This window comes from Scleropages formosus, chromosome 15 (genome assembly GCF_900964775.1).
Source record: "Scleropages formosus chromosome 15, fSclFor1.1, whole genome shotgun sequence".
In the NCBI taxonomy this organism is placed as follows: Eukaryota; Metazoa; Chordata; class Actinopteri; order Osteoglossiformes; family Osteoglossidae; genus Scleropages; species Scleropages formosus.
Genome location: NC_041820.1, coordinates 12,130,448 through 12,155,913, shown reverse-complemented (window position 1 = coordinate 12,155,913; position 25,466 = coordinate 12,130,448). Strand labels below are relative to the sequence as shown.

The following is a 25,466-nucleotide window of genomic DNA, read 5'->3' as shown; positions in this document are numbered from 1 at the left end:
TAAGTTATTAACCTTTAATGTAGCATATGCATCGAGTAGTAAAGGTATTTTTGGATTTACAGATGGAAAACGCATCTCAGGTCCCAGTTATGTAATTATGTTTTTAAATTGAGGAGCCAGTGTAATGGAAGAAATAACACTAGGAAAAACACAGCGCTTCTGAAATGAGCAGTTCGGTGTCATCGTGCATCAGAGGTGTCTGAAAAAGTACGGGAGTACTCGCTCGCTGCTCTGTTCGGTCTTGTTCATCAGAATGAAACAAGGCTTCTTGTTGGTGTGAATGCACTCCCCCCATCTACCGCTTGGACCTTTACAGGGGGGAGCCTGTCTGGTTACCCTTACCTGGACACAGCAATGGCAATGATGGGTCATCCCAGATAGTGTCATAACAGGCATTACCGTCCTCCAGCTCGTTGCTCACTGTGTTACCGTTGGCAATGTTCTTGTCCTCTTTCCCTGTGAAGTAATCCTGCATGCTTGTGTTAAATCTGAGCGAGAGAAACAGCCCGGGTCAGATGCAGCTCTCCTTGCGGTTCGTGTCACAGTGTGAATGGAGGGGCCGCAATCGAGGCTCCAATTAGAGATAACCTTACAGGAATAATTAAGATCCATCAATCTGCTCTGAGCAGCCAAGGAGACAGCTAAAGAAATGCCTGGTGTGGAAGGAGAGCTCAGCCAGGGGAGATGGAAAATTAGCTACAAGGTGAAATGGATTCTTGTGTGCATGCGGGCGCGCACACACACAAACACACACACACCCTCGGTTTCCTGTCATTTTGAGGATGTCACACTGCCTCTCAATTTAATGCAATAAATTATTCCTAATGCTACTCTTTATTTAGTTGGAAGTGCTCACAAGGGTTTTCTTGGGGAGTTTAGTATCCTTCCGAGAATGTTTTCCTCAAATATGTCTCCTCAAGGGCAGCTAAATATAATGCCACACACACACACACACACACACACACACACACACACACGTACAAACACTCACACTTCCAGACAGAACCCTCCTGTCACCACTGAGTTTCTGGACTAAGTTCTTGCACTTTCTAGACCCTATCCACCATGGAAGAGTTGAGCCATCTCGAGCAGTGATTACTGCACGGCTGGTGTGGCTTCCCCTGTTGGAGGACTCACTTCATGATCAGGATGTATCCGGCATAGAGCACCACCAGCACCAGGCTCTCCCACCTGAGACAGAAGAGTAGCAACTGAGACCTTTCTGCACTGAAGCCAGTCAAAGGGCATAGGGATCAGAAAGAGAGGGCCACTTACCACACTATCTTTTCATCGTATATGAACTGAAAAAGAGAGAAATGGGAGGTCATTTTCTATACAGATAGTGTAGCTTGTTGGTTCAAGCTGCAGGGGGGCACTGCTGTAGTACCCTCAAGCAAGGTACTTAACCTGAAGCTGTGTACATTTTATTCATTTAGCTGACCCTTTTGGTCAAAGTCACTTATAACATTAAGCTATGTTCAATTATTTACCCATTTATACAACTGGGTAATTTTTAGTGGAGCAATTTAGGGGAAGCACCTTGCTGAAGGGAATTACAGCTGGAGGTGGTTGAACCTGTGATTTCAGGGTCCAAGGGCAGCAGCCCTAACCGTTACACTATCAATTGTGTACGTGTGAGAGGGGTGAAACAGATGCAGGTGGTTTGTGGGGGTGTGGGCAACTTTGGGAAAGCAGTACTCACCGCAATCAGGGCCACAACTGACACAGTGTAGTAGATGGAGTCACGAAATACAGCCCACCTGGTGAGGTACACCACCTGTAGTGAGGAGGAAGAGGAACAGCTGTGCCACCCTAAAACGCACAGCAGGAACTGCGGCCTGGCACTGAAATGGGAGGACGGCGGAGGGACATGGGGGCTATAAGAGGGCGTGCATTCGGACCTGCCCAGCGAAGATCCCGCACACACCGATGATGCACAGGATGTTGAAGACCGCTGAGCCCACGATTGTTCCAACCCCCACGTCTCCGTGGGTGATGAAGACACCTGAAGGGTAGCGGAAAGCGTCGACGTTCAGAGGCGCGTATCTTTACAGAAGCCGTCAAGCTTGTGTGGGAAAAAAGAGCATCCAGATCTCTGGAGGCAATTATGCTAGTCATCTGTGAAAGTACTGCGTACATCACGTATGAGTCACACACCAGTCATCTGTGAAAACACTGCATATTGCTTATCTTTCCCAGATTTAAAAATTGAGTTTCAGAATTAATTGGACAAAGAGACAGTACAAATATAAACCGAACAACCGACAGGTGTCCCACCTATGATGGAAGCAAAGAGCTCGGGAGCGGAGCTTCCAGCTGCCATGAAGGTCGCTCCTGCCACATCCTCGCTCATGCGCAGTTTCTGCAGGAAAAGCACAATTCGCTACCAGAGAGAGGCAAGGGCAGGTTCATCGTTTAGTAATACAGCGCTGGCTGAGCCTGGTTCTCAAGATGTGCCGCTGGTGCTCCTTTTCCGCTCTGCCTCAAGCCTTAACTGCTGTATTGAAGTAATTATTAGGATATTAGGCCAGCTCACCCAGTGTGTCACACACGGTCTGGGCGCTAATTAAAACACCTTCCCTGAAACCTGAAGCACTGTGGCGCCCGAGGGCTGTGGACCGAGGCCCTTCCGTTGAGCGAGTGAGAAGACAGCGCTTGGACAATGAGGGGACCTTTAAGACAAGTCATCGCCTTGGCCTGATGGGAACTCTGTCTGGTTCACTCACCTCACAGATCTTCTCCAGAGACGTGACAAAGAAGTCGTCACACACGATGGCAAGGGCTAGGAACATGTATAGTGCCTGAAACAACGAAACAATGCAGACATTACTGCGTTGGATGCATGGCAACACTGCAACCCTTTAGAGACTTCAACAACTTGTACTGTATATTCAGCTTGAAGATGCTCATGATTTCATCTCTATTTAGAAACCTGGCAGCAGGTGGCACAGTGATGAGAACCATAGCCTTCCACTTGAAGGACCCAGGTATGAATTTTACCTCCTGCTGATGTACCCTCAATCAAGGTACATGGCCTGAATTGATACAGCAAAAATTATCCTGCTGTACAAATGGGTAAATAGTTGTAAAGAGCTTAAATTATAAATCAATCTGGAGAAAACTAGATAAATGTGATACCTGCTTTTTTCTCTGCAGGTTTTGAATACATGCTGTTCTGCAGGTATGAATGACAGCACTACTAAGTTACTTGCAAGACATGAGACACCAGCTGCTTTCCAAACCAATGACCAGCAATGATCATAACTTGTAACGCGTACATTTTTTTGCAATGTTTTTAAAATAACTGGAATGATCCTGCTAATTACTGGCATCTGAATGATTTTGTTGGGATTACTGCCGGCTTTGTGTTACCTTGGCAGCTAGCGAGCTGGATTTGTGTTTAGTGGGTGGGGTGATCAAACGTTGCTGAGCCGCTATCATCCTCCTCATATGGATATTGTGGTAAATAACCAAACCTTTGCTGCTTTATTCCTTTTTATTTATTGAATTGGGATTTAACTACTTTGCAGGGGTTTGAATTTTTACAAAAATGTCTTCAGGGGTTAGACTTTGAAAATCTTTGTAGAAGAGTAGAGTTCCACAAGGGATTTAAATCAGTAGTGATCAGTAATCACCTCTAGGCTACGTGTTTAACCACCATGCTGTTCATCATGCATCCATTGAGCTGCATGTGGTTGGATGAGCTCACTCCACAAGAATAACATGTGATAAATGAAGCAACTGGAAAATCTCCCAAACAAATGTGTAAAACCCTAAAAAGCATTTTATCACACATCCGGTGACACACGTGTCACGCATGTGGTTCAGCCCAAGCACCTAGCTTGATAACACAAGATCCCGAGCCAGGAGGTGAACTTAGAAGCTCCTTACCCCAAAAATATGCAGCAGAACGGCCCCTTGCTTGCGCTGCCGGTTGGTGAACACGTCTTCGGGAAACTCGTGAATGGCTGAAATTAAAGAAAAAAGAAAAAAAACCAACATAGTCAGAGTCAGCAGCTCTCAAAATAGAACAGCAGCAAAAATGAACCCTGCCACCACCCCTCGAGCCTTGAGCCACAGGGTGGTCACTAACGGGGTCTCAGTGGCTCAAGAAAAGGGATTACCTATTGCTCTCAGTGCTACATGCAGTTTACTGACCTTAAAAGTCTCTGGTAGAAGCTAGGAATGTTATTCCATTCAGAAGAAATGTTTGGGATTCAAAGCAACTTTAGTGGGAACTGGTGGAGACGCATGTAAACAGAGGCACATGTGAGTTAGTGTGAGGGGGCTTGTGTTTGACACCCAAGGATGTATGCTTCTACTTGCTGATGACCAACATGTCATGATCATCATCTTCAACATCATCTTGTTTTGGTGCTTGCTATCAGGTTATGATGAGTGTTCAATGTCAAGAAGTCATTTTAATCCAGTATTATAAACACAATTTTGTTATTTTTAATTGTTTTTTTTTTTTTTTTTGCTTGCTTCTTTTACGGCTAATTTGAAACAGATGCCAAATGCAGAAAAAAAATTGTATTTCCTTGCAAAAAGTTTTTTGCCCAAATATAACTGAACGCCCATCTATAAGAGAATGTTTATATCTGAATTCATGCAAAATTTCAAATCACTTACATAATATACTTTTATATATTAAAATGTTTCTATGCTTAAATGTATTTAAGACTCCACAATAAGAAGCTTAAGACAATTTATGGGCAGTTTAAAAGGATGGAATTTTCCGAGTAGCTAATGGGATGTCATGCGGAACACAGGGAGCCGGGATGGCTGAACCCAAGTGCAGCGTTGTTCGTCTGAAGTTGAGGGAAGACGCAAGTTCTCAAAACCAGGGACAGATGAAGGGTCGGTCGATCGGCGAACAGGACAGAAACGAGGATCCATGGACGTGGTCGGAAAACGAAGCAAGGAGTCAAACACTGGAGATCGTGAACAGAGAATAGAGTACGTGTGTGGGCGAAGTAACGCGAGGAAGGGCGGTTGTCCCAAACGAGATTCTGCAATGGAACGGGGGCTGAAGAGGGTCTTTATAAGATGAGCGATTAATCAGGAGCTAGCGTAGAGTCAGGTGTTGTTGTTGCTTGTGTTGTGGGCATGGACGTGACACAGGAATTCTGACTTTGTGAATTCTAGAGTATATGTAGTATCTCTTTGTATAAAGCACAATATGGTAAAATTTGAAACATTCAAATCTTGCTCCTGGAAACAGGAATGATCTTATTCTGCTCTTTGTAAAAAATGGTAATTCCATTGGGAAGAATATAGATAAAACCGCAGGACCCATAAACCCTACAGTGGGACCTTTTAATATTCTCTTGCTTATGTTTTAAGATCAAAGCATTTGGAAACCACGTTGTCATCTTCTGGCTTGCCAGTGCTAATCTCCTGTTGGCATTGCAGAGGTACCGTAGGTGTATGAACTGATAGAAGGAGTGAAGTGAGAGGAGGCTGTGATTCTATGAGTGAACCCAGGCACATGGTGCAGAATGCCAATGAATGCTGTAATTTAACCTATTCTGAGAGGAGAGCAACCAAGAAAGATTTAATTTGGGTGCCCAAGGCAACTGGGGAAATGAACATCTTGGAAAGCACAGAAACATGGGAGAAAACAAGAGAGCAATAAAAAAAAATTGGGTATAGCCACCATTAAAGACAGACTTATCTTTCAGTCACAGGTAAACCGAACCAGGCATAACTGTTGGCTTTAATGACGCTGTCAAGATTTACCTTAGCTAAGCAGATATTTTGCAAGGTAAAAGTACCCTTGCTTTTACTTTGTTGTTAATCCCACTATCTCACTTGTGCATGAAGCAATGTTTGAACAGACTGAGGTCTTCCTGTGGCCTTTGTGGACCAGGATCCTCCTTCAGAACCTCCAGCAAGTCAGTGTAGAGGTGGTGGGTGCATGATCTCACATCTGCTGCATCTCCGGGGCCATGTGTCTCTGGATGAATAGACTCTTAGATGTCTCTATGTCAGAATGATGTGTCAGAGTAAATGACCCAGTTACATACCACCTCAGGGGAACACACTTTAAGGACAGTGCTTTTTAAGTCTCAGATCAGAACCTTGTTAAGTTTGACCAACGTTATTTTTTACATATTTTGTGTGATGGACCACAGAATGTGCTAATATGAAGAGGCACTATAAGCTCCTAGATGATCCAATGACTATTTTGGTCAAGTGACAAAATCTCATTTCATCCACAAATGTGGCCCCTTTGGGACTAAAGACAATTCAAAATGTGCAATAAATATCCAGGGCACAGCAGGCAGTACAGTCGCTAGTTTTGTTGTCTTGCGCTCCAAGGGCACAGTCTTCAGTCTCACGTCCAGCTATTGTATCTTCAACCAGAGTACTGTACTTACCCTGGATCGCCCATGTAAAAATTACTCCTCTGTGCAAATGGGTAAAAAATTGTAAGTACTTTTACAAGTTGCTTTGGAATTAGTTCAATAAATGAATGCAAATGTGCTGTCTTCACCTCGCAAAATGATCACACTTTATTTGTGGCTTTCAACAGATCATGTAGTTAATGCCTTGTGAAATTCAAATAGTTGAAATCAGTGCCAACACACTCCATTATTGATGATTACAATGGACCGGTGTCATGTCAAGATGAGAATTGTGCACATGATGACCCAGCTGGTTAAAATACTGAGCAGAATCCATTTCAAAACTGGATCTGGAGGTGTGGGTGGAACCCCAGGGCGCACTTTCACTGGGACAATTCAACAAGAAGACTGTCTTTGCCTTTCTAGCCCCACTATTAGTGCGAGAGAATCAGCTTCACTGATGCTCCCCGAAATGCAGCTCTCACAGCCCACTCTTTCGTCCAGTGGGTAGGCAGGGGCGTAGCGGGGCAGTGGAGGTTGGTTGGGCACCATCTCAGTCTCAGGCAAGCTGAACCAGCCCATTACAGCTTGATTAAATGACATCTCCCAAGCTTTGGCCAAGAATAGCATCAATATAGATTAATACACCAACTGGGTCAAGGTGACTTTTGTGCTCTCTCTCAGTCCAACTTTTGCGATAAATGCACCAAACGTCATTGTCATTGTCTGTACCACACAGTGTAGATATATATTGAAGTCTGAAGTCAAAACTGTTTGCAGAAAAATGTGAAAAATGTATTGTGCAGGCTCTTCCACATTTCACCAGATTTGGGCTGACAGTTCAGTTGCCAGTTCTAACACACACACACACACACACACACACACACACACACACACACACACACACTCATGTTATTTCATCGATCAAGTACAGCTACTTGTCAAACGTAAATCTGTTGGCTAGAATTGCAGCCTTCCACTTGAAGGTCGCAGGTTCATATCCCACCTCTTGCTGTAGAACCCTTGGTCGAGGTTCCTACCCTGAACTACTCCAGTAAAAATTAACCACCTGTATAAATAAATAAATCATAGTAAATAGTTTAGTACAGAAGCCTAACATTTTGGGCTGCTTTGGAGAAATGCATCAGATAAATTAATAAATAACAGCATGTTATATTAAACATTTTTATAGTGTGCACCTTCAACAATACACTTTCTATTTTGGATACACACACACACACACACTTTCAGAACCGCTTGTCCCATACGGGGTCACAGGGAACTGGAGCCTACCCAGCAACACAGGGCGTAAGGCCGGAGGGGGAGGGGACACACCCAGGACGGGACGCCAGTCTGTCACAAGGCACCCCAAGCGGGACTCGAACCGTAGACCCACTGAAGAGCAGGACCCGGTCCAACCCACTGCGCCACCGCATCCCATTTTAGATACATTTAAGGAAATTAAGGAAATGCGTTACTATTAAAATTCTGATGAAATAAGATGTTAATTTACAACCAGGCAAAATTCTTTTGCTAATGAGTATTTGTGAAATTATATTGTCCCTTTAAAGAACAGCTTCATCCAGTGAAGAAAATATCCCTTTGATATCAACAATTGGGCACATTGAGAGCAGCTCCGTACAGCGTTATGGAGCCATTTCTCCCAGGGGGCCACGGCGATGCTCAATTTGTTTGCTGTTTTTCTTTGCAGGACTTTAAAAAAAGGTCCACATTGACTGAGGCTGGGCTCACACCTAAAAATAACGTCCATGTTCATCCCTTTGGACGACTCACTGGACTGCTTACACAAGAGCTGGCTGCCAGTGCTTTGGCTCATCTTTCAGAACCCTTTTCTCTCACACACACACACACACACACACACACACACACACACACACACACACACACACACACACACACACACACTCTTTAAATCCCTAGAGTAATTATAAGGAACAGCAAATTCTCTCGCTAAGATGTTGGAGGTCTTCCATGTGCCCTCTGCACATTCCCCAACTTCAGGCACCCTGTGGCCCTTTCCCAGCATTCAAAGCACACAGTTCACCCCACACAGAGGGCACATGGAGGCCTTTTCAAAACTGGTCACAAATTTATATGAGACAAATGACAACGAGAAAAAAAAAGGTATATTGCACAGTTCTACAAGAGGCCAAATGAACATGTTAATGAAGTGGCCAGGCAGATACCTCCTCATCACTTTTTCATGAAAAAAATTCCGCTGTATTTAGGGACCACTCTCTCTGAAAGCAGATTCCTAACACAGTGACGATACAGTTCAACTTTTCTAGAACAGTACTATCATACCATTTTTCCCAAGTATGTCACGGCACGCTGCAATATCTCCAGCAGCTGTCATAACCTGTTACAAAATATGATGTAATATTTTATGCAAAATGTGAGAATGTGGCAACATGTTATGTTGTGATCTGTAACACGTCATGAGGTCTCAGAGCAGCTGACCTGTCACATCTTTATGACAATGTTAACAAGGAATACAAAGCATTGCTTAAATAAAGTGTAACTCTTTATGATGTTGTGATGGGGCAGCAAGCAGCGTAACGGTAAGAGATGCAGTAACCCAGACGAAGGTATTCACTCTCAGTTACTCCAGCAGAAATTAATTGGCCATTTAAATTTGTGCATAGCTACAAACCTAACACTGAAACTAGCTTTAGAGAAAATTGTCAGCTAATTGCATAAATAAGATGGGTTAGCGCATGTGTGGCAGTAGACAGAAAGAGTTTGACTTTTAACACCCATTTAATTTGCCTTTAAAAGACAAAAGACAGGCAGCAGAAAGTATACACCAACAGGAGAAGAGCTAATTCATATAAAAAAGTGAACAAGAAATAGTACAATTTTCACCTGAAACTAAACGGAATCATTGTTTTCAGCCCTCAATAGCACAGAGTCTCGGTCTGCTCTGTTTCCTGCTCTCTTCTGTATTTCCGGCCCATGAGGGCCAAAAATAAAATGTATCAGTAGATATTTTTGCATGCCCTTCTTGTGACAAGGGCTAAAAATAACACTGTCAGTAAAAACTTCAAGTACGATAAACATCAAAATTAAAGGAACAGGAAAGGGCATGTCTAATAGAGTCATAAACATGGTGAAAAACAGTCTTTGTCCACAGAATGGATGTCCATAATTTACCGAAGAGCTCAAAACAGATACAAAAGCATCCAATGTCTGTTTGCCCTGGGGCCCAATCATGAGACAAGCCTAATTGTGCCATATGACCCAGCAGGTCCTCCTGAGGGCAATGTGGTGGTGCTGTGGGATCCACGTTTCAACCTGAGTGCGATAAAAAAGTAGAAACCTGACCAAAAGGCACACACCTCAGTTCAGCACAAACAGTCATCTATCTACGACCAAAGCGCCCAATTTATGGGGAGTGCAGGATGCGTGTTTGCACACACACCACACGGCATGCATTAGTACGCGAGGGGCACTGTACGATTCGAAGAAGTACCTGTAGAAAAACTCTATTTCTGTCTATGGATAAATAACAGTCAGCAGTAGACAATCAGATTTGTGCTAGATGTTTGCCAAGCAGAGGGGGTGCGGTGGCACAGCGGGCTTGGCCTGGACTTGCTCTCTGGTGGGACTGGGGTTCAAGTCCTGCTTGGGGTGTCTTACGATGAACTGGTGCCCCATCCTGGGTGTGTCCCCTACCCCTTGTGCCTTGTGTTGCCGGGTTAGGCTCCGGTTTGGTGCGACCCTGCTTGGGACAGATGGTTTCAGCCTGTGTGTGTGTTTTCCAAAGAGGCTGCCTGAGCATGAATACTAAGAGCTGTTTTCAATTATGTGTCAAATGATCCTTCATTGCTCCCCCCATTTCAAAAACTCAACAGCAAAATAAAGCTTGTGAACGAAGAAAAGAAGCGTGACCATTACTCAGCCGTGTAACTGAGTACTGTTTCCCTCCTACTTCTTGTTGCAAACAGCAACATTTCCAGAATCGCTGCGGGTTGCATAATGATTCCCATTATTTCACTTTTTAAAGGTTCCCATTATTTTCCCATCACACGTATCAACAGTACTGCAAAGGATCCTTTGCGACTTTATGTATACTTTTATACTCATGGTGAACAGAGGTGTGAGAGCAGTTGGACAAAACACTCAAAGGATGATCCACTAGAAAGGGCTGAAACAACAGAAGAGAAGAGATTTCTTTTTTAAATCAATATTTATCAATGTCTTACTGCCCAAGAAGAGCATCAAGAGCATGAACAATGGATTGGATGGAGATCTACAGCAGGTGATGACTCAGGTTATAATCAATCGTTCCCTTGCATATTTAAAAATAGTAGCAGAGGCTATGGGCTGTCACTGTCTCTTTAATGAGAGCACTGAGATTAATTTTACTTTTCAACTGGGAATTGCAGGACAGTGCAAATGACGGAGGTGATGGAGTCTTGACGGTGCTGGTATGACCTTGGTTTGACACCGGCTCATAATCTGAAGCAAGACGTCCCTCTGTGAGTTTCTTATGTGCTTATACTGTGCATAAAGGTTATTAGTAAATATGCCCATGTTCTATTCTATTGTACACAACACTAATGTCTTTTTCCCACAACATAACCACATAATTAATTCATAGTAAAAGTGAAGGATTTGTTTTTTTTTTAACTGAGCAATTTTAAAGTGGCATTTGAAGAGATACAGAAAAAGAGTGAGACAATTCTTTGCACGTTGGGAACCTTTCTCTGAGTCACATTATCATGTAAAAGAGCCCACAAAACATACACAAAGCCTCCAAATTCCACACCTTCTCCAAAGTGTTGTAAACTCTTTTGGTGTGAGAATATTTTTAAAAATATATGATCTTCCCCCTTTGGCAACAATGACACAATGGGGATGCTTTCTCGAGTCTTTCATAAGCCCGACATTGATCCTAGGGTGAAGAGTACATCCTCACAGAAGCAACGGTGATATTAGCTTAACAAATTCCACATGAAACGCAGGCATGACAAGCATCTCTGCTAATCTCATATAACACAGTCTGTCACAACTGTCGCTGAGAGAGTTTACCAAATCTGTTTGCGACTTCTTTCCATATTCCTCCCTCAAAAGTATCTTCTCTTCCCGCAGCTCTGCCCTGAGTGTCGGATTCTCAGCTGATGTTATGATAGCTTTTGAGATATTGCATCTTGATGACGCCAGGCCGCCGGAGAGATCTCCAGCTGTTGCCAGATGCTGTGTTGTCTTGGTGATCTACACCCCGCATCACTCCTCTCCCAGCTTGTACCGTTAATATTTGCCCAGAAAAGGCTGCTCTTTCGATGCACATTACGCTGATACCTTCCTGCATCCATTGTTCACCTTGTGAAAATCGAAGGGCCTTTATCTGAAAAGTTCTTCCACGTGTTGTGTCTATATAAGCAACAGCTGGAAGCTGGCTGTATAAAATTAAAACTCAGTGCTGATGCTGTCCTATGTAATCTGTGTAATTTTCACATGTTTTTATTTTTATATTATTGTGATCATTTAGTGTAAGTTCACAGAAATATTTAAGTTCTGTTTTGCAAAACATAATATTTCCTCCCCCACTTTACATTTAAAAATATAATGCATTTATGTTTTTATATCTTACAAATAAGCAGTGGAATGAAGGCCAACGCGATTGATTCCACATCTTATTTCTGGAAATTTTTCAACCAAAAGCTAAATGTTTTTTCTTTTTTGCTTTGTTAAAAATACAACGCTTGCAGTCCACAGCAACACTCAGCTCTACAGAGGATCTGACACGGGCGAGAGACCTGAGGCCCATTTGTGTGTCGCTTATCCTGCTGCCACTGGAACGCAAGTCTGAAATGATGCGATATGGGGATCCACAATATGCTCTGCAGTGCACTCCCCGCACTCTCCGGAACCTCGTTTTTGCCTGTCCGTGCAATTCTCTCCACATCTGGCCACGTGCTACGTGTGCAATTCTCCACCGCAGACACAGGCACGTGCACGCACACGTGCACACTCCCAGCCACACACATCCAGTGCACCGTGCATCTCAGTGTTACTCCACTTTTTTGAGGGTAGAACTATTTGCATTGACCTTTCCCTTCCACTGACTCCCGAAAATGGTACAACTACCACGTCTGGGTGACGTACACACACCACATCAACGCTCCTCTGCAATAAGATGTAAACTAAGAATTTTTTGCTGACTTCTACAGTCCATACTAGGCTAGCTATGGTATGCAACCCTGGAATTAAAACAATAAAATGAAGTTTTAGAAGTTTTTAAAAAGGTCCTGTGATGGGCTGGCATCCTGTCCAGGGTGTACCCTGCCTCATGATCTACGCTCTGGGATAAGCTGCAGACCACCATGAACCTGAACTGGACAAAGGGTTATTAGTGGTTATCACTTGAATGAAAAAAACTATGAAAAGGGAGCTCTATAAATAGTGTCTCTGCTTCTACTTCTTCTACTTAAGCACTTCCCCCCTCAACCACCACTTGTGTGTGTATGAAGAAGCCCTTCACTTCTCTGTTGCAAAATGTTGAGCAAAGACCTGCTTTTATGCTACATTATATTGTCCTGACTTATTTTAATCCTGTAGAGATTTGCTCTTCTAAAAAGCTGATCTAACTGACTCAACCCACAGAACCTGATTTAAAAACAGAAAATATAGTAGGCAGAGAGATTGCTTACAGAGGGCCAGTTGTAACATCTTATTGTGTTTCACTGCCATATGTCCCACTTTTGTCATGTCAGAACACTAAAGATAAGCCAAGTTTTTCAATTTTCTCCTCTTTTATGCATTTAAAGGGGAATTTAAAGTGAAACAACATTTTTCAAGGATAATGTTTTGTAAAAAGTAATGACTAAGATTACATAATGTATGCAATGCTTAGATGTGTTCTTCATGGTTCACTTAAACAATCTATAAAAATTATTAATTATACTATAAATTCTTGCGTACATTTGCAAATCAATAACATAATCTGTGTGTATGTAAACACGTCTAAATGATTACGTACTGCACATTTGCCTTTATCCTCACATACCCCCACCACAGTTTTTAAGAGTGGTAAACAAGTGTAAATGATTACATACATTGGCCTTCATCGTTACATACCTCATGCTCTCTAAGGCAACCACACACACAGAGTCTGAAACCACTTATCCCATGCGGGGTTGCAGGGAGCTGGAGCCTAACCCGGCAACAGAGGGCGAAAGGCTGGAGGGGGAGGGGACACACCCAGGACAGGACGTCAATCCATCACAAGGCACCCCAAGTGGGACTTGAACCCCAGACCCACCAGAGAGCAGGAGCAAGGCAAACCCGCTGCACCCCCGCAGCCCCTCCTAAGAAAACTAACCTATTCTAAATCCTTGTAAATTGTGAGAATTCCCATGCATACACAGATAATATTCCATTCTGCCCCAGTACAATGCCTGGACTTTATTTCTTGTGGTGGAGTCCTACATGGTGTTTGGGGGGAAAAAAAAAAAAAAACTTTAAATATTAAAAATTATGGATTAAATGGATGCTTTCAGCAGGGAAATTCCTTTATTTTCGTCACGTTATGAAATATACTGAATTGATTAATTGATTCATTGTAAAATATACTTCACTGCATGATTTCCAAGCCACGGTGCTTTTGCAGCACAGTCACCGCCAGGGTCATGATTTCAAGACACTTCCTTTCAATGGTGTTGCGGAAATGGTTCGCGTACGGAAACCAAGTGCTCACATTTCTAAAATGGTTACACCATGACTGTGCAGAAGTGACTTCTGCTTTCAAAGGGATTACAGTTCCAGCAAAGTAAAGTCCTAAGTCAGTGGTCTGCCTCTCAAGGTACTCTGCATCAGTTTCACCTAATTGCTTCACCTAAGTCAACCTCACATTTCAGGTGTAAATCGGATACAAACAAACAGGTAAAGCTGCGAACGGAGAAGCGCCTGCTCCTCCTGAGGCCCAGTTGCTTGCCGTTTGACTCACGGCAGACTCCAGATTGGGGGGAGGCATTCTGATCTCGCAGCACTTCAGGACCAGACCTTACATTATGCATGGAATCCTCTGTTACTGGAACAGCTACATAAAGCATCAAATATTAACACAATCCTCCCCGGAAACACAGAGACCGCTGTCAAGATAACATCATATCTATTTCAGATGGAAAAGTCATTTCTAGCCCTAGTTTTCCAAACCAGTCATGTATGAAGTGTTTTTTTCTTTTAAAATGGGACTCTTAGATGTTTATTACTTGATAATCAAATACTCTTAGCCAACCTCCATAGTTGTGTTCAAGAAATAAATGATAAACAAGAATGTGAGACCACACCAACAAAAGCTATTTTTGTTCAATTAATGGTATTACAGTTGAACTTTACTGCAGTACAAAAAATTCTGGCTCCCATATGTGAATAAATGTATGTTAAATGTGAAAAAACTTCCTCTTTCTTCAGATTACATAATTTCAACACTTATTTTGTCAGTGCAAACATCCCTTTCACAAAGAATGTCAACAAAAAATTTCGCCTGGGAAATGAGATCAATACTGAATTAAAAACTGGCACCTAATTAATGATCAGTTCTGCTGAAAGGATGGATCACCCAGCAATTGCCGTAGACATGCAGTACGAAGGTCAGACCAGACTGTTTTTATTTGAAAATTCAAATTCATTTTCATTTCATGCGTGCGTCAGGCATGACGAGAGTGGGTCCACAATCCACGAGGGGTCTAAACAATAGGTGTACGCATTGGCTCAGCAAAACCAAAAGAGGTACACGTTGAATCTCTGTGAACCATCACATTCAGTTGGTCTGGTTACACAAAGCAGTTATCAAACAAGAGATATAACTAAACTCTAAAACCTCAACAAAAAAGACAATTTGCAGAATAAATTCTATGATATAAGCATTTCTCAGGGCAATTTTTATATAATGGCCCCTTTTTTAAATAACGGGGATCTTAAAAAGAGAAGGGAAGTATTACCCTTTATGCGGAGCACTGGGACATGAACGCGATAACGTAACACCACCCACCTCATTTTGGGTGTATCAGTTTTGTTCTAATATTCGAACCTTCTGCAAGCTTCTCATATTGAAAATAACTGAGTTTCTAACAAAATTTGAACTACTACATATCTACCATGTTGTCTTTGCTTTTGTTGTGTTGTTTCGACCCTTTCTGGGATCATTCTAATGAACTGTCCCGCACTATATTTTAAATGATTACTGTTGTCATTGTGGTATAGCTTTTTTGTTTGAAAAATAAACATGTCAGTTCAGCCTTTTCAGTCAAGGGTAATAACAACGATTAGGAATCGAACTATTTGGACAAGAAGGCAGCACATGGGCCATTAGCGCAACCTAATAAATGTGTTGTTTTATGTATGTCCCCAAGTATTGGGATGACCTTTCCACAACATTGTGTCTTGCAACAAATTAGGGACTAAGAGTAGGGGGACATTTCCATAGCAACGGGGACTCCAGCCTCAGATGTGCTGTGAAGGTGCTGGACCCAGGAGAGAACAGTAACCCCAGACAGGGAGTTATCCGTCACCAAGAGGATTGAACCTTATGACTTATTAAGCCACACTGGTAAAAACAAGGCAGGATTTCCAAAGACCATTTTTTTCCTTCTAAATATGCTGCAGTTTAAATGTAGTAACCCTGGGCATGTGGGTGGTACAATTTAAAAAAGGAACAATCCCCAGAGATTAGGAACAAGATTTCCAGAACTTGATCTTGTGATCTGGCACTGCCTAAAGCTTTAAGGTAATCTTACACCACCTCAGGGCCATTTTCCCTCATATATACATAATCTGATTTGATGATATATGACAGTATGGATGAGAAAGCAGGTAACCTCTTGCATTGAATTTCCTTCGTTTAAAGCGGATGCCTTATGACGGAAACTATATACTTATTTCCATAGCACATATAAAAGCATTACAGAAATAATTCTTAAAAGTGATTTAGAGACGCCAGAGTACTGGAAATAAAACAGGGACAGCTGGTAGAGTAGTGGACAGTGCTGCTGCCTTTGGATCCAAAAGTTAAGCTGGAGGTTTGAATCCCACCTCCTGCTGTAGTAACCCTGTGCAAGTTACTTACCCTGAATTGCTCCAGTAAAAATAAAAAACGGTGTACTAATGGGTAAATAACAGTAAGGCACTTAACATTGTCAGAAGAAAAGTGTCAACTAAGTGAATAAATGTTAAAAGGTAGAAAAACTTAAATCCCGAGAACAATAAATAGGATTGCACTTTATCGGTCCTGTTCTCTAAGGGCAGGGTACAAATCAGGATACCCTTGGGTACGGTGCCAGACTATAACAGGCCGATTTGGGATGGAACGTACCTCAGACAGCCCAGGCGAAGTGAGGCACCTGTGCTACCCACTGCACCACCACATTGACCTTATCAATATACACCGCATTATTAACACACAATACTAACATTAAATAATATAAAACATGCCTATTTCTGCGTTAAAGTGTGAAGGCAGTATAAAATGCTCTCCGTTAAAGGCATAATAAATGATGAAAATGTCTGTTTACGTAGCAGAGTCCACACAGAATGAGACCAGCTTCTCTGGAAAACAGAACAAAGCTTATTAATTAAGAGTTAATGTTGAGTCAAGTGGAACGCAAGCATACACTCAAAACTGGAATGAGTTAACACTATGGTCAGGAAGACAGTTGAGAATTATAACTTTTGAGACGAGTTTTCAGAATCAAGCTTCTTGTGCAACGTCAATTATATTGACAAATGTGCTGCATGCTGACAGCTGTATTTTAACGGTTCTTAAAAGCCAGTTCTCGAAATAAGAAAAGGCTCTCGAAAAAAAAATGTGCTTATCTATTTGGTTATGAATCCATGTGTAGACAAATAATTGGAATTTCTGCAGTTTCGACAGCAGTTGATTGGTTTTCACCTCAATTATGAGGTGAAGGCACTTAAATAATGGCACCTTGGAGCCACAGTCAGTTGAGTTTCTCCCACCCTTCGGACAGCACACTGCCAAAGCGGCGCTTGCTGTGTGTCACGGCATTGCTCGCTCTTTGGTCAGTGCTTGGTTAAAATGCACTGAGTTGTGGGAAATATTGCTCGGCCTTCGAGAAAAGTGACCTCCACTTGACCTCGAGCTCTTCCTCAGCTGTTCAGTGAGATGGACACATCCCACCATATGTTTAGAGGTTAAGGCTCGTCCTACCGGACTCAGGATGAAAGCAGCATGACAGAAAAAGCCCTCGGCTGATTCTTGACCAGCCTGTGCTATTAGGATCCGTGTCCAAGAGCTATTTTCCTTTGATTTCTCAAAAACGGCTCATTATTCAACAGGAGAAAACTGAAATCAGTGCTACTTTAATTTTTAGACTGTTTTATCTTAAAAATAAGAGTCACACAGGGAAAAAACACATGCTTTGCCTTTGAAATAAGGAAATATTAGACTTTCAAGGCTAAAGAAATGATCTAAAAATAATTCTCCCATTATCTTCTCATGTTAGAATTGAGTTGTGCATCGGTGACCAAAGGTGCGAATTTGTAACTTGCCATTAGTAGCATTACATCAATTAGCAGGTGCAGGATGTATACAGGGTCAGCACCTGCATGGCATTGACAGAGTGAAATATAAACTAAAATTCTATGTACTTCAGAGCCAACAAACAGTAAACAAGGAAAAAGCCTAAACACCAGCAGGACATTATCCTCGATGCAGCTGTAATCATATAACGTAATCGTTGAAAGGCAGAATCTGCCCAGTAATGGATTAACACAGAGAAGGTCTCGCCAACAGCTTTCACTGGATCGTTGTGAAGGTGGCGATCAACTGTAAGCAAACACTGTTAATTTATACTAAAAACGCACACCAAAAAGCAACAGCAACAAACAACACGGGTGCAAACCTTACTAGGTAGCAAGTGAAATAACGGACCTTTATAAAAACTCTCTTTTCCTGCCAAAAACGAAAGGGAAGGAAAACTTACACAGATAACAACTTATGCAGTTTATGTATTTATACAGGTAGGTGTTTATGATATGAACTCGTACCCTGCTGACCTCACCTGACCTGACATGTGTTTACCCCTTCAGTTTTTAAGGTGTCAACTGTGTTTTCCCTAAAACTGCTGTTTGAGGTCAGGCCATGAATTTGTGTGGCCACCCATGTAGAGGCTCCATCCATCCCACTCTCACCTCCCCCACTCGCTTTCTGGCCCCTAAGATGACCCCATGGTGGAACTGGACCCAGCCTACCTGGCTCTGTGCAGTTCTTCTCTTCGACTGTGTCGTTGTCCCCCGCCGTGGCCATTAACCTCCGGCCAAAGTGCCTCTGAGCGCCTTCCTCCATAACCAGTCCGTGACCTGCAGAGTGAGGAGACTGAGTGTTACTGTGCATTTCAGTTTTTACACGGGAAACCAGGAAACACTGGCAGTGCACACCGCGAGCACACCCTGAGGCCGCACACTGTGATTACCCCATGGCCTCACACTTGGACTGCACACCATAGGCTCGTAATGGGACTACATGCAATTATCAAACCGTATTACACTGTGAACCTACATCATGACTACACACTTGGACTGCACACTGCCAGCACACCGTAACTGCACACTGTGACTGCAAAACAGGACTTTTCACTGTGACTGTACCCGCTGACCCCATGAGGCATACAACAGCACCAGCGAAGCCAAAGCATATGCAAAAAAAAAAAAAAAAAAGAAATGATTGCGCAGCTAAAGCAAATGTAAATATTTTGAAACAGACCCAAATGCTGAGTTCAATCAATATGAAAAAGTACTACTCTTAAATACTGCTCAAGCACTAGTTGCAGCAATGCCACCATCACACCACTGAGTGAAACTTGAACTACATCTAATAAAAGCCATAATAACGGATTGCAGGGTATTGCACCAACAGAATGTGCAACTGCCTCAATTTGTCATAGTCAAAAATATAACTGACTCTGTCAATACTGAGCATTAAACAGTGATGAAAGTACAAACAAACCCCAAGTTTGCTTGTGTGCACAGGGTGCAAGATAAACCGAGACAGAACAGCAACTTGAAGGATTCTACAAAGAAAAAATCCCAGCACCCTGAAAATGAGCATCTCCCCCCCAACCCCCTGGCTGTGTAATCACAGCTCATCAGTCAACGCTGCCGGCTTTTGTCCCCAGGAGGTCCAGACACAGGTAAAGGAGCCCTCGATCCGTCTTTTCCTGAGCTGTCACCTGGCCCACCTGCCCCTTTGCTAGAGAGGCGGCCCTCGATCTCCAGCGTACTCTCACCGTGGGGCCTTAGCTCGTTGCTGCAGATGTATTATTGTTTTTGTAGATTACTTATTCAAGAAATGGATATACTAATAATCACATAGGACACTGCAAAATACTGCTATGCTGTCTATACAGGAATAGAGGAATGCAAAACGTAGTCTTGTATGAAATGAAAGTTACACAAAATAATTTCCTAAAAAAAATATCTGCAGGAAAAATGGATTTCATTAGGCATAAAACTAGGTTACTGCAGTATGATAACTATGCAGTAACCTCCATACAGTACAGCTGAATAATAATACCAAAATTTGGAACAGGAAAACTGGAGCTACATGGCATCATGATAGATAACATAAAGATGTTTATGTTCTCAGATGTTTGGGATGCTGTTATTGAAAGATTGCAAGAAAGGAAGAATAAATTCTCAGTTGAACAGTAATGTGTAGATGATATATCCAACTAGAAGAAAATGGTTGAATGCAAGGAGGTTAGAGTCCATGATTAATGCATTTGCTGCCTAGATGTGAGCATTAAAAGCATATTATATTTGAATGTCTCTTCAAAACACCAAACTCAAGTATTTTCTAAACTTGGTTCATAACATTAATCATATTCTGCCACAGCCCAACATGTTTTAAAATATAAAAATCAAATGTGTGTTTAATTTCTACTTGCCTGACAGCATACAGAAGAACGAAATGTACTACGAACAACGTGTTCCCACGATTAAACAACAAAGTGCTATCAACGGCTGGCAGAGCTCACTTAACTCTAATAGGTGCTCTTCAGATATACCAGATTTGGCCTTTTTTACATGATATTTTCCCAAAATAATCCTTTAAGCCTCTTGTTATTTAAACATCATTAATGAACTCAGATATATCTGTTCAGAATGCAAGCAGCGGTATGATATTCATGATGTGGACGAGTCATTTAAAGGACTGAGTATATACTGCTGCAGTGAGAAAAATATGGAAATCGAGTGGTGTTCTTAATATCTCTGCAATATGCACAGAGAGGACATTTCCCCATCTAGTTCCTTCACTCCCACATATACAGTTTTAACAATGTTCAGATGCTATTTTTACACACACCTTCTTTATCTATGCAATAATTCATTAATCGGATGGAAACAATTTGATAATTTTCCCATGGATGTTTTTGATATTAATGAGACAAAGTTCACAAGATCACTGTGTAGCCTTTATGACAAATTCCTGACGTTAGACAATCTTCTTTATCTCAAAATCACGGACACATGAAAATACTACTTTAACGTCATTAAAGTTATAAAAGCATTTGACATCACTTACATAATTTAATTAAAAGTTCCGTGTTTGTATTTTATTTCCATATGGAATCACATTCCCTGGACTGAAACATCTACTTCTGTTGATATACCCTTGATCAGTGTACTTAACACTAAAAATTACCCTACTATAAGAACTAATAGGGGATGTGATGGCACAGTGGGTACTGCTGGTGCCAACTACAATATTATTTAAATGTTTTCTTCATGTTTTGCCTTACCATAACATTTTATTCTTGACTCACCATATATTGTAAATATCAACCAATCCCAATTAAGGTATCGTAAATGTCTATATCTGTCTCAAATTATCTGATGAGGAAGTAAGTTAACTGAGAACATAGCCAAAAAAGAAGGACTTCAACAACTGTGGTCATATATACAGATGTGTGCGTACGCCCGAGTGGACGGAGAGGGGGGATGGGAGAGGGAAGGATTTGCCACACCTGGGGCTAATAACAACTGCTATTTCAAACTCTGCCGACAGCAAGAGGCAGAGACGGAGAAGGAGATAGAGACGGAAGCCAGACGCACGCGCTTGGATCACGGAACGCAGACGACATCGCCCAACCCCGAACGCACCTCAAGACCCCCTCTCGTTGTAACACTTCCCGGTTCCCTCCTTTCCTCCACTCCCTTTCCCGTGACCTGATCCACTGTCTGTGTCAAGTGAAAATGAGGGACACACGAGCACGCACCTGCGGTCTCTGGCGTCTTGTGCGTCACAATACTGTATATATTTTATGGGAAAGAGGTTGTCACAGGGCAGGACTGAGGCATAGGACAGCTGAACCTTTAAACCGAAACAAGTCTCCATCCCCCTAAAACAGCACCCAAAACACTGTCTGCAACAAGTCCTCAGACCAGCTGCCTTTTACTCCCTACAGTTAGTCCTTAGGTGTTGGCAGCTGGCTTTCATAATTCAATCAGGGCAGGGGTGGGTATCTATCTACAAGACTATATCCACAGATGCTTAGTGTTGAGGTCGGTCACAGTGGGGGAAGAGAGAGCCGATTCAGAAGCTCTGCCATGTCAACCATCCCTGAAATATGGATGGGTTTTGCACTGGTTTCATCTATAGCAAGGTTGACTTTCATGAAGGCAGCCAAACCTTTATCTTGAGCTAATCATTAATCATTCCGCACAAGTAAGCGTGACTTCAACAACAGACAAAACCCACCTTAAAAATCAATGTTTTATCCAAAGCGACCGAAACCCATTTCTACAGCAGTGCTTCGTACGAGAGGTACAACTGCAGGTTCTCTCCCGGAATGTGTGCCAGAAACCTGCAGATTGCATGCCCCTGTCAACTGCACTGCTTGCCTTCCTCATTCCCACACCAGCCATCATAAATGGAATCTCCCCAAAATGGTCTGGTTCAGCAGACCAGAAAACTTAATTAATTTAGGCTTCATACGGCAACGGACCGGTTGCAAAATAGACATTTTTAATGTTGGAAAATCAGGTCCTTAGGTCACACACCTTTTAATAAAGCAATCTAAAAATAAACTCTTATTAGCAATTAGCCACTCCATAGAATTTTAAAAAATGTGGATACACAGCAATTGACTTAGAATTTTAATATTACAAGCAATATAAATGACTGCATGAAAAACATTAACAGGTGCAATAATGCAATATACTTGAAGGAAGTTATCTATGTTGCTGAGGTGTGCAAAATGCAATATACACAATGCAATAATATCGGAAGCATTGCAAAACAGAAATGGTGTAGCAGCGCAGCTGTCCTCTTAATTAACTGTTTTTCTATATGTACATAATTGTATAAATCCAGTGAGCAGAAGACTTGGACTTTCTTTGGATTATTATTTTTTAAAAGACTACACAGGAAATCGAGAACAAGAGATTATGGTAATGTTACTTAAAAGATAAAGAAAGCATTTAAATAATTATGAACCATGTATTTTTGATCAACCTTTTTAGAATTGCTTTCACATCTTGTTAAATGATGTGAACATGCATAAATATAGGCTGGAAATCCAGGCCACAATTTCGTTTCTCTTAATCTAATATCATTTCTGTACTGAATTATATAAAACTTGCTAATTAGAGGGCTAAAACTTATAGAATCATACTATAAGGCCAAGACTTTTGCAATAAAGTAATTCTTCAAAATTTTAAGAAGAAAAAAAACTTAAACACACTCAGTGTCTTGAGAGTAAAATGGTTCAGACCGACTGACCTTTACTGTAAATTGCTTAAGAGCAAATAAGGGTATGGGTGTGTGTACATGTTATATATATGTGTATATATATATATATATATATATATATATATATATACACACACACACACACACACACACAAATATACAGTATATATATATGCATGTGTTTTTTCAATCTTGTTTGAAAATGTATTTTTCTATGTCACAGAAAAACCAATACAACATGAAAATGGTAGGTCTTCAGCAAAAAAAAGCTCTGGGAGGCACATGGCAACGTGAGAACGGATTTCAGCTTTTACTGAAACAAGCCCAAAACGCTGAAGTGTCAGTATGGGAGTGGGCAGTTGCAGTACTCGAGGGCCGCTGCGAGTGCTGGCTTTTGTTTTATCTCGGCACTCAGCAGTGTGTCTGAAGTCATTATTTGGGCATTAAGATGTCTCACGTGGTACCGCATGTGCAATTAATTGAAAGGTACAGTTCCTGAAAGCCCATGGGGCTGAGGCCCCTCGGGGTCCGAAGCGGCTCCCACAGCCTACGTCCTCCCCGCTCCCCTCCTCACAGCACCACAGCTGGCTCCTGCTCATCATTCCCTTGTTTGCAAAACAGGGGCCAGATGTGGCTAATTGGGAGAGGCTTTTCGGACTGTGTGTCCTAGGAGAAGCAGAGTTGTAGACGACGTAGATGGCCATTCACCTCAACACGAGTACAACACTGTGAATGTCCTTCATAGTTTAGAACCAAACCACAGTGCATTTGGAATATTACTTTAATGAACAAATTATTACTGTACACAGAGGTGGTCCCCGACTTACGACGGGGTTACGTTCCGGTAAACCCATCGTAAGTTGAAAATACCGTAAGTCGAAAAAGCATCGAGCATCATCGCTTCTTATCCTTTGAGATAGTCGAGATCGTTGATTGCGAAAGTCAAAGATCAAGTGCGATGGCCTTTACGGGCTTGTCGCCTTCATTGAAGTCAAAGTCAAAGTGGAATTACTCTCATATAGAGCTGTCACAGTACACAGTGAAACGAAACAACGTTCCTCCAGGACCACAGTGCTACATAAAACGACACAAAGCTACCTACAGAGGACTACATAAAGTGCATGTGTGCAAGATGTGTGCAAGATGTATGCAAAATAGCACAAGACAGTACAGTAATTACTAAACAAGAAACAATAGACAGTAAAAAAACAGAAGCTATTACAATATAATAAATACTATAGACATAAACATACTAATTTGAGTTTCTCCTCAAGAGTAATTGCCTTCCTCTTCTTATTCTCGCCAGTAGAAGGAGACACAGATGGGTGTTTCGTACACATGATGGATGCACAAAACACAACGTAGCGGGAGTATCCAAAAAACGTTGGAAACAGAACACTGTAGAGTAAGGGTTGTATACACTAGCAACTGCGTGGCAGACTGGGAGATCCGGATCACTGTCGCTGCCCAGCATCTCGAGAGAGTATCGCACCGCATATCACTTGCCCAGGAAAAAAAATCAAAATTCAAAATGTGAAGTACAGTTTCTACTGAATTTCTATTGGTAGCACATCATTGTGAAATCAAAAAAATCGTAAGTTGAACCATCGTAAGTTGAGGAACATCTGTAGTCATGAGTTCTGGTCATGTATGTTTCTGACAAATAGCAACCCCGCCAATTCTTGCTCTATTTGGCTATTGGCATGTTTTCTAATATGTAATATAACATCTTACAGATACTCACCGGCCACTTTATTAGAAAAATCGGACTTTTTACACATGCAGCGTGCCCCTGAATCGCTATTGAATCACATGGTTGCCATATCATGACCAAGTGGATGGACTACGGCAGTAGAAGACCATGCCACGTTCATCTCCTGTGACCTCAGAAGAAGATGAAGTTACAACAAACATGCAGACATCAAAACTGTACCATTGAACAGTGGACAAATATTGTTTGGTCTGTCAAATCCCAGTTTTTGATGTGTCATACTGATTGAAAGGTCAGAAATTGGCATAAAAAGAATGAATCCATGGAACCATTGTCTGGTGTCAACAATACTGGTAGCAGTGCTGTAATGCTGTGAATATTTTATTGATACGCCTTAGGTTTTTCACTATCAGCTGAGCATCATTTGAATTCCACAAAACATCCCCTCATAGCCAGTCTAGCCTTTCTCCAGCTGATACTTCCAGTAGAATAATGCCATGTCACAAAGCTCACATCATCTCATGATGGTTCCACAAACATGACAGTGCCTTTACTCCAGTGACCTGCACAGTCCCAAGCACTCAAGCCAACAGAGCATCTTCAGGATGTGGTGGAGCTTCGTATTATCAGAATAAATGTCCTGCCAAAAAATCTGCAGAAAGTGTGT

The 25,466-nt window shown here is 42.0% G+C and overlaps 1 protein-coding gene across 1 annotated transcript in view; it reads right to left on the bottom strand.

The window, feature by feature from the left end:
- The window catches only part of slc24a4a (solute carrier family 24 member 4a), a 38,207-nt gene that overhangs the window by 7,208 nt on the left and 5,533 nt on the right, over positions 1-25,466 (bottom strand). Inside the window, exons 2-10 of the mRNA XM_018754385.2 lie at positions 18,588-18,695; positions 3,892-3,968; positions 2,727-2,801; positions 2,278-2,362; positions 1,902-2,005; positions 1,703-1,777; positions 1,276-1,301; positions 1,138-1,191; positions 343-488 (exon numbers count right to left, since the gene is read on the bottom strand). Coding sequence (XP_018609901.2) covers positions 343-488; positions 1,138-1,191; positions 1,276-1,301; positions 1,703-1,777; positions 1,902-2,005; positions 2,278-2,362; positions 2,727-2,801; positions 3,892-3,968; positions 18,588-18,695 — 750 coding nt within the window. The remainder of the gene's footprint in view (positions 1-342; positions 489-1,137; positions 1,192-1,275; positions 1,302-1,702; positions 1,778-1,901; positions 2,006-2,277; positions 2,363-2,726; positions 2,802-3,891; positions 3,969-18,587; positions 18,696-25,466) is intronic.